This window comes from Musa acuminata, chromosome BXJ2-7 (assembly GCF_036884655.1).
Source record: "Musa acuminata AAA Group cultivar baxijiao chromosome BXJ2-7, Cavendish_Baxijiao_AAA, whole genome shotgun sequence".
Taxonomy (NCBI): domain Eukaryota; kingdom Viridiplantae; phylum Streptophyta; class Magnoliopsida; order Zingiberales; family Musaceae; genus Musa; species Musa acuminata.
The window spans coordinates 9,576,467-9,591,227 of NC_088344.1; the positions used below are offsets into that span (position 1 = coordinate 9,576,467).

At 36.0% G+C, this 14,761-nt stretch overlaps 2 protein-coding genes across 6 annotated transcripts in view; both read right to left on the minus strand.

Moving 5' to 3' along the window:
- LOC135617104 (mediator of RNA polymerase II transcription subunit 13-like) overlaps positions 1 to 4,048 on the minus strand; it is a 34,606-nt gene extending 30,558 nt beyond the window's left edge. For all 3 annotated transcript variants that reach the window (XM_065117021.1, XM_065117022.1, XM_065117023.1), the window contains exons 1-5: positions 3,908 to 4,048; positions 2,952 to 3,064; positions 530 to 603; positions 285 to 424; positions 103 to 189 (exon numbers count right to left, since the gene is read on the minus strand). In XM_065117021.1, the coding sequence (XP_064973093.1) occupies positions 103 to 189; positions 285 to 424; positions 530 to 603; positions 2,952 to 2,975 (325 nt within the window). In that variant the 5' untranslated portion in view covers positions 2,976 to 3,064; positions 3,908 to 4,048. The remainder of the gene's footprint in view (positions 1 to 102; positions 190 to 284; positions 425 to 529; positions 604 to 2,951; positions 3,065 to 3,907) is intronic.
- A 1,906-nt stretch (positions 4,049 to 5,954) lies between these two features.
- Positions 5,955 to 14,039, minus strand: LOC135586790 (carbon catabolite repressor protein 4 homolog 3-like). 3 transcript variants are annotated; one of them, XR_010488614.1, is made up of 13 exons: positions 13,733 to 14,039; positions 11,669 to 11,832; positions 11,477 to 11,542; positions 11,335 to 11,387; positions 11,180 to 11,261; positions 9,824 to 9,910; positions 7,639 to 7,731; positions 7,314 to 7,346; positions 7,149 to 7,225; positions 6,939 to 7,047; positions 6,774 to 6,859; positions 6,493 to 6,701; positions 5,955 to 6,398 (listed from the first exon to the last, which is right to left on the minus strand). XR_010488614.1 is itself a non-coding variant. In XM_065117025.1 (13 exons), the coding sequence occupies exons 1-13, from the start codon at positions 13,989 to 13,991 to the stop codon at positions 6,318 to 6,320; spliced, it is 1,275 nt and encodes a 424-aa protein (XP_064973097.1). In that variant the 5' UTR covers positions 13,992 to 14,038; the 3' UTR covers positions 5,955 to 6,317. The 3 variants fall into 3 exon arrangements, 2 of the variants coding, with proteins under 2 accessions (XP_064973097.1, XP_064973098.1); XM_065117025.1 differs by having other exon boundaries at positions 6,617 to 6,701; positions 13,733 to 14,038; XM_065117026.1 differs by lacking the exon at positions 9,824 to 9,910 and having other exon boundaries at positions 6,617 to 6,701; positions 13,733 to 14,038.
- Positions 14,040 to 14,761: the final 722 nt, after the last annotated feature.

A 14,761-nucleotide genomic window follows, 5' to 3' on the forward strand; every position in this document is an offset into this window, starting at 1 on the left:
TGATCAGTTCCATAAAAATAAAGGATGATGCATTCCTCTACCTCACAAAAATAAATAAAGATACTTGGAAAAACATGAGGAAGTTTCTATAAATTGCAAAACCTCTCAATCTGGATATTGCAGCATGAGCAGTTTCAACTACTGAAGAATGGCGACCCGGAAGGAAAAGCCAGAGTTTTATTTTCTCATCTGTTCACAAGTAACTCCTTTGTAAACCATCATAAAACCTTAAAACGCAATCCAGGATGTATACATGAAAAGTGAGACGATGGTTAGACACCCACCAGGATTGTGTGCACCCTGAGATGGATCCCATGGACCAACAAAGGAATTAGTCCATGTGCTGAGAAAGCCTTCATTCTGGAGCTGCAGGTGAGCCGAAAGTACCAAATGAGTCGCAGCATCTTTCTGTTCTGCTTTCAATCTGGAAAAAGTAATGTAAAGCAGCAAAAGGAGATACGCATCAGTTACTAGAACAACCATTTAGAGGAGTCTGTTAATGAAATAACAACTTCATCATAAGTTATACCTCTTCTCAGATAGAGAGTTCGAATCAGCTTCACAAGGGAAAAACTGAAACCACGAGACAGCTTGAAGTTCTCCCTGCAGAGAAGAAGGGAAAAGGCAATCAGAGTAACTAATGCAAAAATATAATCTAGAATTCTCCACCATATTATGAAATAATCCAAGGATATCATTTTGGATTCAAATTTTATAAAATCTAAAGCATTATCATAGAAATGGATTTCAATTTGGCTACTAAGTTATATAAAATCTTAAGCATTATCAATATAAGTGGATAACTACTTCATGTCACTCAACACATTAGTATCCTAGCTCTACCAGTAAAATGCATGTCTTGACCTCCTCCTGGGTCATAAATCAACAAATAATATGTTGCTCAGCTATATCCATTCTGTGTAGAGCTAGAGCACGATTAAGCATAAAACAAGAACCTTCCCCTTCAATGCATCTTCTTGGCACCCTATCGATCTTTGCAATATAGGAGAAATTCCTCTTGAATAAATAAGCAAACAAATATTTGAAACCTTTGTTCTATGCCAACTCCGAAGCATGTATACTCAAGACCCGATAGGTGGACAAAGAATGAAGCATAACTTTGAGAAAAGAAAAAACAAAGGGACCAGGCACAAAGTAAATACTGAGTGTTACACTAGAAAAACTAGAATTAGCAATCTAAAAACATGAGAATCCAATCAATCAATTGAATCACATTAACCAGCTTCTGGATGCAGAAAGCAAAGCTAACAAATGGAAAATAAACATTAGACAAGGTTTTACCCAAAGAAAAGCTAGCAAAGAAAAGATAAATATTAGACAAGGTGTCTTACATTTAAATTACATGATAATCTATCTTATATATAGGCCCAACTAAGATGCAAAAAAGAAAGAAAGTTTGTGGTATTAGTGCAAGTTCCTTCAACAAAGCACATGGCCATGTACATGTACCTACAGAGACCAGTATGGTATGTCTTGGGACAGTTAGTACAATACCACACTGATTCGCGGTAAGGCTGGTATGGTTGGACAAAAAATCTTTTCTAACACATAAAACAGAAGTATGTTCAACCAACAACTAAGAAGACTGTCCCTGCAAATTCTGGCTTAGTTAATGGTATGGCCATCTTGTCCTTGACTCCAAGCATTTCCTGAACCATAACCAAGCATCTTGAACTAGGCCTTCATGGTTGCATCATGAGGATAGTAGGATCCAGGCATTGGGCATCGGGACGGCAATGGCATGTCACATCAGAGTGGTAACAGTGGAAGGATACATGTCTATTGAGAAAATGTGCTAACAAGCCTTGTCCTGCATTTTTAGTGTGTGTCAGCCATCATGAAGCTATTGTGATATGGCATTGGCATATTATTAACATTTCCAAGTAAAACTCAAGTCCTTGACTTAAAGTGCATAGGCAGTGCAAGCACTGTGTTCATTCTAGAGATGGCATATTATTCTAAAATCCTTTGGTTGTAATTCTTTGTTCTTATGTTACCACATGGACGAAAAAAATTCCTGAACAATGTTAGCTGAGAAAAAGTAAGGCATATGCAATAAAGGTAAACACAACACCTAACAAGGTAAGCATGGAATGTTACAGGGTTCCTTCAACCATATGATCAAAGAGCCTTGAAGATATAGTTAGTTTATCTAAATAATTAATATAGTGTAAAAGGTGCAGGATATTTGTTGGTTATGCATGTCAGTGCTTTGAGGTGCCAAAGAAGTGGCCTCCAGAGAAGGTAGACTTAGAGATGGAGTCTATTCTTGGGTCAAGCAATCAGCCCTGGCACTCTATATAATTGTCCCTTACATCCAGGAGTGATGCAAGAAGATGAAAGATTTGCATCATCCAGTGTGCAACCTATCATCTAGACCTTTTCACCCATGTGTTCATGCAGAAGAAACAATACGAGAACCTATAATTGTGCATCGATTATCAGGCACTTGAAAAGAAAATGAAAGTGCAGAGACATGATATAGTTTTCCATCATACTGATGTAGGCATACGGTAAAAAAGGAGAAGAAAAAGAAGAGAGAGACACGTGGTATATCCTCTAGGATTGCTCCAAGGTATACCCAGGTTGGCTTTACTAATCAATCCCATGGTTCAAACCTTCGCAAACTGCAGCACTTCAATTTCTAGCACTAACACCCAACATCAGGAATTGCTCCAAGGTCAAAACAGACAGGTGGTATACAGATATGTGAGAATGCACCACATAGAAGGTTAACTCTTGCCAAGTGTTAAATACTAAAGCAATGACTAAAATATGTCTAATTTAAATTGCATGAGTGACAAAAGGTGCATATAAAATCCTGACCTTAGAAACAGTTTTCTAGAACAGTCTTGAAGGCCTTATTTGAATTGCATGGTGACAAAAGGTGCATAAGAAATCAGATTTAGAGCAACAAGTGGAGGACTTACGATTCTAAATACATTTGTCCACATATCCTAGTGATCGCAATCTTCAATTTGGAAATTTTTCCACTGCTTCTATTTCAACGTGCCTATGATATATTTGCACATATTGATGCCCACTACAAGAAAATAGCAAGAAGCTTATAAGTGACGGGACCAACACAAGATATCCAAAAAAAAATTACTAAGTATAAATTCTTTAGTTAAACCAAAAAAAAAGACTGCAGAAACAGTGCAAATAAGGGTAGAAAACAAAGAATTGTGCAAGAAAAAAAAACTAAAACACTGTGACGCCTAACAAATGGATACATTAGGGTCATGACATCTGAACAAGACCTTCAGCATAATCATCACTCATATCATGTGTTAGCCAACACTTGAAATGCCTGCCGTTGAACAGAAGTGAACCAAACAAATAAATCAAAATAACAAGTTCAATGTGAGGAAGTTGGACTTTTGCCAACACTTGCAACGTCTCTCCTATATAACAGTAATAATACGGTTTCTTCGAAGCCCGCTGACTTTGCTATGCTTTGATCTATCCATACATGAAACTAAATAAAACTGAGAACAAGAGATTGTATCAAGAAATACTTTCCTTAATAATTTAAATCATTTCGAGTGCAATTATCACCCATTTTACTATCTTATCAAAAGAAATTACTGATCAAGGAATACAGTCCAACCATAAGTATGATTCAAGTATGAGAAAAGAATTGACTACTTTGATTACAAAAGTCCATGTAGGTTTTTACTTTTATTGACCACAAGATTAGACACCAAGTAACTAAAATAGTGCTTAGAACAAAAAAAATTCTTCTACCAAAAAAATTAAGACATGGCAAACCAAAAAACACATAAAACACAAGTATATGTCGTATAATGATAGAATGCGAAAAATGCTATGAAGAATGTTCCTTCGATCATTTTTAGTCAACAAGAAGAGACAAGGCAAGGATTACCTGCAGAGGTACAGGACGAGCCTGCGGTGGAGGGTCGGGAAGATCCGTCAGCTGCGACGTTCGAAGGAAGGATAGACCTCCGACGTCGTGTCGAAGCCGCTGACGCCCCGGTGACAGATCAAGAATTAGGGTTTGAAGGATCCGCTTGGAACAAGCTCGGGGAGAAGAGGAGGGAGGTAGGGCAGCGTCGTTCCCCGATGGGCAGCGGAGAGGTGGAGCTGGAGCCCGCCGGCGACAACGGGACGGACCGCAAGCGGTGGAAACGGGGAGAAGGCAAGGTTCCCGAGTAGGAGAGCTCCAGATCGATATATCTGTAAGCGTAACGGGGCCTCTACGAGTACACGCGAACCCGTTCCCCACTGAACGGCGGATCAGGAAAGCGGTACAAAGATGGACTGGTATGTTGGATAAAAAGTCTATACGACCCCTTTCGTGAAGGATACGATGGAGGCCAAATGGATGACACCTGATGCAAGTGCACCAATCTTAAAGCACATACTTTCTTCCACGCCAAATCTTCTACTTCTTATTGAAAAATAAAATCATAACACTGCAAGTATAAATTGATGATAGAAGTACCGATGTACGTCAATGCTTCGTATAACCGTTAACCCATACGTACTATTTGCCGATAGCATTTTTGGTTCAATTCTTCCATGATTGATATATTGCTCGAAATTATAAATTAGCTTTTTTATGACCCAGCCATATTTGTATTCATATATTACTTTAAACTAAAAAAAATTCAATAAAAATGATTAGCATGTCGAAATTATGAATTTTTTATTCGTAAAAAATTTAGATTAAATTTGAGAGGAGGACATTTAAAAGTGCGATAAATCTGGAAAGTACAGTATGGAGGGGAACTAAAAAAGGGAACAAAAACAAACAACAATTACAACGATCACCGGAGTGTATTGATCTATTCAATGAATTTTTGTGAAAGGTGTTCTTCCCCTAGTATAATGAGGTATCGATTATTACACCCTGGGAGTTACTTCGATTTTTCTGGATGACTGCTTAGCTGATTATAATGGCCACTTGTAATAGATGGACATAAAAATAAAAAACGTACCTTTACGTAAGATGGTTCGGATGAAAAAAAATTAAAAAAAAAGTCTGTGATGTCTCCGTGATATTATATTATATTTTTATATATACATGTAATATTTATATTTATATTTAAAGCATTCGATAGAACCATAATATCATGTTGTGCCTGTCCATCCAAAGCACCTCATGCGAGTGAAATGTCTCGTTTACGTGTTATGTATTAAAAAAATATTTGATGTGCATATGATCAAAATATCCCTTTTATATGATACATTCAAATCAAATAATAAATCATTCCGAGTGCATGATATGACCAAAAGCATATATATATATATATATATATATATATATATATATATATATATATATATATATATATATATATATATATATATATATATATATATATATGTGTGTGTGTGTGTGTGTGTATCCGAAACATCAAATATGATCAAAACGTCACTGTTACACATGATATGTTTGGGAAAAAAAATTCAAAACACTGGACGCAACTAAAGAGTTTCCTTTTATGATATATCTGCCTATGACAAAAAAATACATATATTCTATACATTCGCTCAAGACAAAAATATAATACTATCATCTTTAAACATATATTATAAGGGTCCCCACTTGCATAACTTAAGTGTCTACTAAAACATATCACGTATACTAAACATGTCACATCAGTATAAAACATAAAAAGAATTTGGGTGATGGGATCTTGAGGTGTTGGGCTAAAGCCCTATGTCATCCATGTTGCCATGCAGAGTCAACACATAGAATACATGAATCAATGAAGCAACGGATGGCTGTGATCAAAATCATCCTATTTTAATTGTTTGGCCTCCACTGAACAATCATTTAACTACACCTTCAACGTGAAAAACTTCAACACTCATTAAGCTGCCTCTGTCTTCGAGAAGACTACTGCTGCAGAGTTATGAGATCAAGAGTTGGAGAGCTGTCATAAGACACATTATTATGCATTACCTGAATGGAAAGAGTAAAATTAAATAAAAAATGTTCCTGAGAAGTTCAAATTATTTTCATCTTTGGCAGTTTTTCATGGGAGCTTATTGATCAAGGAAATTAAGGGCGCCTGGTTGTGTGTACAAGACAGCTCTTTACATTATATTAGTGTAACAAGTATAGAGTACATCAATTTTTTTCAATTGTTCCCATGTTGCAGAGGAATATGGTGGCTTTTGCCACAATCCTGACCTTCACATAAAGATGCTTGATCTGGGAGTGCAATGTCCAATGAAAAAAGGATGACGATGCTAAATTAATCCAAAGACAACATCGAAATGCTTCTGCTCTTGTATCAATTCCTCCTCTTCTAGCTCTTATCAATTTAGTTCCCATCCTGTTGTAACTCATTGCCTCTTGTGAATTTGAACTCAGCTACTAGAGCCAAGTGATCACTTCCAATAACCTGAAAGAAGAAGAAATGATTGATATAATGTCAATACATGCAGAATTCGATCGATCACACATTCACCGTATTAGTATACTATGGAACACTTTACCTAAATTATAATCGTCATCAGTGTATTATTTTCCGAAAGCCCTTTCACTAGTCAAGAATCTCAATAATACAGTTTGGCAGGTTATTAGCCATTAAGTGATTCACTATTGACAAAAATGTTTTACCTTGCAAGGTAGGCCACCTAGCTTCCTTAGCGTGTCCAAGGGCAGTGTATCCAGAACTCTGATACAAGCAAGTCCAGTTGAGTACCTTCAATAAGAGCATCTAAGTCAGAAATATGCAGCCATTGATCTAGTAATGCCTACAATGAGAGGAGATCACCAGATATAGTCAACAGTCCCAAGAAACTTGGAGTGGCAGCTGGTTGCTAGTGGTTCACCCTGAGAATTTCTTGTACTTGCATTTCTCTGCAAAGACGTTGCCAGTCATGCACTACTTTTGGATATTATCCAGGAAATGTTGCAGAGGTTAAAAAGAAATAAAAACCTGAACACTAGCATAAGAGCTTTTCAGCTGCAATGGATGTGTAATTAGTGAATCGTGTGAATTCACAATTGCCCTTGTCAAATTTTCACCATTCCAATCATTGATTAAACTGCAAGGGAACACAGATAGTGAACAAAAATCAGGATGAAATCTACTGTAGCTACAGGATAACAAGCACACTTTTACCAAACAACAGAGCTTTGTAATTACCAAGGCAGATCATCTAGGACAAACTGACATTTATCCTGCCTAAATACTTTTTTTCTGCCGTGCAAAGCAATGTTCAGCTGTAAGAAACAATATCATGTATTTTCTCAATTAGAATTATCAAAGATGAAAATTAGATGTAACTAACATGATAACAGATTCATTCACCTTAGATGTTGACAAAAACTCATAGATTGCACTCTGTACATATGATAAATTAAAGGAGGTCAGCACCAATCAGAATAATGGCCACATATTTCACACAAACTACACAAACAGTTTGGTAATTGAAAGTACCATTGGTGATCTGAACCAGAAAGAGGAAAGCTCAGGGCTAGGAACAACTTTTATGGAATTTACTTAAATTCTTCTTGCAACCGATATTGAGTATATCATTAGCTCTAATGAAGAGAATATAATAAAAAAAATAAAGAGATACTTAAACAAAAAGGAACATCAGAATGCCATATATATGTGAAGGGATCCGGTATACCTCCGGTGTACTATTAAAATCACCAGCAAGCACAACAGGAATTCCACCCCATTTTTCTGAAAGCTCATTTGCCTTCAGCAATAGTCTATGAACCTGAGAAAACGAAGAGAAGCTCGAGCAACTTAAAGAGGAAAATCAAAACCTTTAGGAAGAATTAAGTCTAATAATGTACATGCTAATATTATGAATTTGCACGCATGAAAAAAATGGAAAAATAAACCATTTGATCTAGTATCAGATATATAGTGACACTACTTAACAAGAAGTGGCCAGCAATGAGTTTCAGAAAAAAATCAGGAAGATGATGCCAAATCATCACTTACTACTGTTGCACAAAACAATTTTCAATCAAATACAATAACTGAAACATAAAAGTTTTGTCAACCAGAGATTTTGGAAATGCAAGAGCAACTACTGTGCTGAACCATAGACGGAAGGAAATCCACTAATCTGAGCAGGGTTGTAAGTTGCGAGGAACAGTTTCATTAACACAAAAACAGGCAGCAGTTAACACACCCACAAACACACACATATACACACATTTACCTGCATGGAGATCAAAATAGGTTCACAACATGAGAATCTCAATCATATTAGCTAACAGTTTATGCAAAGTGGCAACAATACAAAAACATATCCATAGTTTACAAAAAAAAATGGATTACTCCACTAATAAAGCCTAATCTTAGGTCTTGTAATCTTGCTATAGAACTTCATACAACAAAACTATATCTTGGCAAGTAATCAGGTACTTAAATCTGATTTTTTTTTTTAAATCATCTCTACAATTAGAAGAGTTAAGATCCTCTTCAGTTCATGGCAGTGTCCAATCACCTGTCTCACACCATGAATAATTAAGATTTGAAGATGTGACATCTTAAATTTGTACATGAAGCACCCAAATGGTGCCCAAATTCTCAAATTAAGGACCATAGGAAGTGATCTTTTGGCTGTAATAGTAAGTTTTTTGCTAGATACAATTATTTGTCTTTGTTTTATTCATTTAATAATGTAAAGGAATTGCTACTGGTATAATTTATTTTGTGTCTCAGACAAAAAGTTGCTCTAACATGACAACCTCAATAGTTGTTATTTATTCCTCTTCTTATTAATAAATGTACAAGTTTCCATAGGCTTCATGATTTTGTAGTTTACACCTTATAAAGTCATGATCAGATCACTCCTCACTCATACTTGGACTTGGGGCAAGAAAACTTCAGGTTTGTTTTGATGTGCAGTAGTCATAAACATGAAATCTGATCTTTATAGTAGCATGACTCTTAGAAGATAAAATGGTGTATAAGCTTACTCATAAGCTATAATACTAGGATAGCTTGTCTCTCTAGTTAGAAATTTTTGATATATATCAAAATGGTTTGATTCATATAATACACAACGATAACAAATTTCACCCAATAGTCTAATTTAATTTCAATTTCAGAAACAAATGTCTTGACAGTATGTAACTTTTAAGTTATAAAAAGAAAATGTAGAGTGGATGATCTAGATCAAACAAATTGGGGATATAACCACAAACATTTCTTGGTTTTGCAAATGTGACCAAGTAAATGCCAATGAAGTCTATATGAAGTGTTCTTATTCTAGATTTAGCTGAAGAAAAGTTCAAAACAACACAAAACAATCATAATCTATCATCAGATCCATATCTTCATGGCTTTCTAGCATCTATTGTTTGTTCGTCATATAAATGATTAAATGGGTTGGAAAAGCTGAATTATCTAACCTATTGTTGCAAGTGAGACGAGTAAACGTTCAATGTATCACAACCCAAAATAGCAAACCAACTATTGAATTATTGTAACATGAAACATCCCAATGCCCATCATACCACGATTCAGGATGTACATAATCAAATACATCATGAAAATAATAGTTCAACATTGTGATATGGAAAGAACAAAATGCTAGAAAGTGGAAACAACTCTTTCTTTTTTTATTTCTTCACTTCCTTGTACCTTTCAATAGAACAATGAAGTGATTTACATATCTTCTAAAGAAATACTAACAAGCCAAACTGTAAGGAAACAACCAAAAAACTTTACAGACTCAGGTGCTTAGTTGCATAATGGTGACAAATAAAGAATGGAAAATAATATTCTCTTGACTCCAAATACCATATGCCGGAAAGTGTGCCAAGTGGAAATCAAAGTTTTTAATAGCATACCTGTCCAAACTTGACATCTCCACGCTTTGGATTAAATAGTACATGAATATTTCCAACTACTACCCTCCTTTGATCATCTTCAGATAACTGCCTATAGCAAGTAAAGTCCGGAGTTGCATAGCAAGCATGATGGTTTTACATAGCTATAATAAAGATAATATATGGCACATAATTATGTAAATTATTCTTCCTCCACTATCCAACATATAGACTTGGGGAAAAAACAATTTTTATGGCTGCAAAATTGAAGACCTCAGTATAGAGATTAAGGGCGTGTTTACTTCTAGAAAACATATTCCAACTTTCATCCTTGTTTCTCATTATTTGTTTCTAATTCATTCTCCATGAAAAGAAAATGAGCATAGCAAGTAAAGTCCAAAGTTGCATAACAAGCATGATGGTTTTACATAGCTATAATTAAGATAGCATATAGCACATAATTTATGTAAAAGATTCTTCCTCCACTATCCAACATATAGACTTAGGTAAAAAACTATTTTTATGGCTGCAAAATTGAAGACCTCAGTATCAAGATTAAGTGCATGTTTACTTCTAGGAAACATATTCCAACTTTCATCATTGTTTTTCAACATTTGTTTCTATTTCATTCTCCATGGAAAAATGAAAAAAAAATGTTTAATTATATAAAAAGGTTGCACAAGGCTCTGGAAAATGCCGTGGTTTAGGGAGGATCATAATATGCAACATTATCTCTATATTTACAGAGGTCATTTTTTAGACTCAAATCCTAGTCTCTCTAGTTAGAAATGAAAATGGTGATGGAACAATTATATCATAGTGGTGGTGGGACAATGGTGGTGGCAGTAGTGATAGTGATGATAGTGGTGCTATGGTAGCAGCAGCGATAGTAATCACAGTGATAATAGTGATGATGGTGAAAGTGATGGTGTTGATAACAATGAAGAGTGGTGGCAGCAGCGACAATAGTGTTAGAGATCATATTGGTGATTGTAGTAGCAGATAGGTGCTACAATGATGGTAGCGGTGGTAGAGGCCAAGTAGTAGTACAGTAGTGGTGGACAGCAATGTTGGTGGATGCACAGGTTGGTTGTGGCAACAACCATGGTGTTGTGCTATGATAGTTGTTATTCATTATGTATTTTGTTGGGATCACTGCCCTAACCTTGTTTACAACCTTTGTTTCTTAAACTTAAGGTTGTTACCAAAAGTTGTAGAAAGACTGGATGTTTTCTTAAAACAAAAGACAGAAACAATGTTTCCAAAATTGTCCCATGCCTTTTTTGTGATTTCATTTCTAAAAGGAAAGGACTAAAGACAAAAACAATATGCTAAAGCGATAGAAGAGACTTAAGTTTCAAATTTGAACATCAGTACCTCAAGTACAAAGAGCTGAGCAACATTATTACGCAGACCGAAAGACCTAAACTCAATGTTATCCACCTCAAGTAATTTGAACCTGGAGTTACGTAACCAACCATCATCATAATGGGTTCATAAGAAGCAGAAAATAAAGAATAAAAAAACAGTACCGTTCTTTTTTCCAGAATAAAGCACATCCATCCTTAACCCCTCCAGTGCGTCCCTAGTAGATATATTTGCTTCTCATCTTATTAACAAGACAACATGAACCTAAAACTGAGTCAATGCTCACTGCACACAGAAAATATTTACCTTATAACCGCCAACATAACCTTTTCCCCTTATACATATAGAGATATCTTCATACCTATCGACTTCCTAGAAACATCAGAAAACACCAAAACAACAAAAAGTACAATGCAAGTTATAATTTGGTAGGCAAGCATGAGATAAAGAACCACAAAGCACAATCTTAAAAAATACAGCTGTAGGAAACAAACTCACCTGAAGGCAAAGTAAATCAGCATTCCACCTTCTGATTTCATGGCAGATGAGCCTCTTCCTTGAGTTCCAGTTCATAAAATCAGAAGGAATATTCCAATAAAGCTCATGATGTTTAGAAGCATTATATTCCCCCAAGATATTGTATGAAAGAAGCACAAAACTGTCTGGAAAAGAAAAACACAAAATAAACTTCTATACTAAATAAGACTCATTAGTATTGAAATTTTGATCCAGTTATATTTTATGAACCCTTTTAGGTGAATTGTATAATGGCCCCTAACACTGCAACAGAGTGCGAAAGTAGTAGGAAAAGATTTACTATTATTAGTGCTTAATAGGAGCTAAGCAAGTGTCAATTGAAAGGTCAATGGCTTGTTGAATCCTAGGGAACTAATTTATCAGGAACACTTACATTATGGAGATGAATTTAAGTCATTCAAAGAAGTGTCGTTGAATAGACGTCTCAAACACCTTTATTATTTTATTTTATCTCATGTTGTTTTAAAAAATAGAGTTTATTATTGTTTTGATCTTTATTAGTCTTCAAACTGCGAGACATTTGTACCAACATCCATAAGACTATGTGAAAATCAGCAAGGGTAACACTATATATGAAAATTTCATCTTCATTACGAATCATGAATCCCTAGATAGAGCTTTCCACTTCACATTTTTGTCGATGAAAATGGAGGAGAGGTAGTGCACTCTTTTTTTGTGCACTCCAGTATGAATCTAGGAGCTTCAAACCCCTCAATTTATTCTCAAGGAATCATGGACACAACTTACATTTATGCATTTAACACTACATTAAATTTTCATTTAACATGCTTTCATATTTTACATCTTTTTTTTTTGTAATCCCACAAGCACATTGATAAGCATCAAAGCACACTAAAATGCACCCCATTGTCGATATAGCATCCAAAAATTAGTACCATATTATCACGAACTTAGCTGGTTTTGTCTAAGTCGTGCAGCACCCTTGCGTGTCTGTTCGCAAAGGGTCAACCTCCCCAAAACCTCTTATAGCCCCTTAAGGACCTACAAAAGATAATATGGGTTCGATAAATCGTTTATCTTGGGATACACAAGTAACTATTTCAGCAAACACTTGATAGACAATGCAAATTACAAACATGGATTTTGAACGATCATGCAACAAAAGATCCAAGATGGTTCGCCACAAACCAAAGTCCCCTCGAGTGTCCACATGACACTACAATAGAACAACGTAGCAAACCAACCCTAGACATTATCCCAAAGGCCCATCCAGCCATGTGCCACCTGGGAAGCTCCTAGGTGCTATACTGGCTAACACTCTGCACCACTCTGTAAAGCTAGAAAACCCCAAAAATGATTACCTATATGGTCTGTTTCTGGACAGTTTTTCCTCTACATGGCGTCTACATGCAACCTACGTTTATAAGCCTGAAGCAATCATAAAAGACCTTCCTTGTTGTGCGCCAATCTCTAAAATATCTTATGTTGCTTGAACTAGGTGGATGTTTGTTGGAGCCTTAACAAACATCGTCTTGTAGACTTTGAAGGTTTTGGAGTCTTTCCTCGACAAAATTTGCCCCATCGATTCTTCTTCCACTTAGTTATCATCTTCAAGTAGGTTCGCGTCACTTCCACAGAATTTAGGCAAATAGCTAAGTTCCTTACATGATATGCAGAAAAAGCAATCCTCCTGTTAAAAGTTGTAACACATATTTCTCTTGGAACTTCAATAATTGTGATTTGATTTTTTTTTATTTCATCAATGACCTTCAAAGAAACATTTATATTAGATGCAAGCAAAAATGGGGATATTCTGTCCTATATAAATATAGAATAGAAGAGATCAAATTAGTCCCCGAACTGAGAGTATCAACGGCAGGAGTACGTAGCCAAAACCATAGGAAAACAAACCCATGTCAGAATTCAGCTTCCAGAATTAGGATTGGTTTTCCAATTGCCAAAAACTAAAGCATCGGTTTCTCGCTTTCTACAAAAAGAAAGAACGCGGAAGCACATCTTTGACCTCAAAGACTACTTTGAAGTGGATGAGGTCTGAAATGGTACCTTTGCTTGGGCAATCGTGAAGCGTCGTGTGCTCGGCTTGGACCCAACGCCGAACGGGTTTCGGAGGGGAATAAAACTCTCTCTTCCTCCTGTCTGGATTATACCAGCGTCGATCCACGGGCGCCGCCGACCCGGGCGCTCCGTCGACGCTGCTAGCGGAGATCGACTTCAAGGAGAAGCGGCGACTGAAGGGCCGACGTCGGGCCGACGTGGCGAGAGGGGCGCCGGCGTTTCCCAGCCATGAAACCTCGTAGCCCATTCTTTAATCTGTGTCACCCCAACAATGGGGCGGAGACGCCCCAAGTTTATTGGAGACCCAGCGGGAGGCGTGTAATGGGGCGACCTACGCCGAAGACTCGTGGTTCAAAGTCGAGTTGGGTCAAGTCAAGTTCGGTTGGTTCGTTTCGAGGTTTCGATTCGAGCCAAACAGATGTGGTTAGATGCCGAAACTATCCCGGGTCTCAAGATTCAATAATTGAACTCAAATCAATGGTAAGATTAAAAGTATGAAAACATAAATAGTCAAGAAAGCCCAATGTTGACTTGAATCCAAAGTCCACCAAGAATATAATCATTACTATAAAGAGTGTGATTTAGTAGCACATCCTATTAAAAACTATTTTTTCATTAAATATAAGATAAATACTATTTGTGTTTCTAGAAGTTAAATATTATATATAATAAATATACGTATGTATATATATATATATATATATATATATATATATATATATAATAATAATAACATATTTATCGTTATATTTTTGGGTAAATTTAGAAAAAAAATTCAAATTTTCACTTTTTCTCATATAACACCTTTTTTTTATTCTTATGTATCGCCTCTTATTTTAAAAAAAAATATGATTGCCTTTAAACTCTATCTCTTATCACCTCTATCTTCTTTCACCTCCCCTCTTATCTCATCTTCCTTTTATATCTTCATCTTTATCGTTATGATTGATATCACCCCTCATCGTTGATCGTCATCTTTGTCACGTTGCCCTCGTCTCCTCTCTCCTCTTCCTTTCT

Bases quoted from the DNA above. Each gene is read 5' to 3' on its own strand.
- LOC135586790 (XM_065117025.1), bottom strand. From the start codon at position 13,991: ATGGGCTACGAGGTTTCATGGCTGGGAAACGCCGGCGCCCCTCTCGCC. The intron at 11,543-11,668 runs GTGAGTTTGTTT...TGATGTTTCTAG, and splicing joins CTGATTTACTTTGCCTTCAG to GAAGTCGATAGGTATGAAGA. The intron at 6,860-6,938 runs GTTTTTATTTCT...ACGTCTTTGCAG, and splicing joins GCTCTTATGCTAGTGTTCAG to AGAAATGCAAGTACAAGAAA.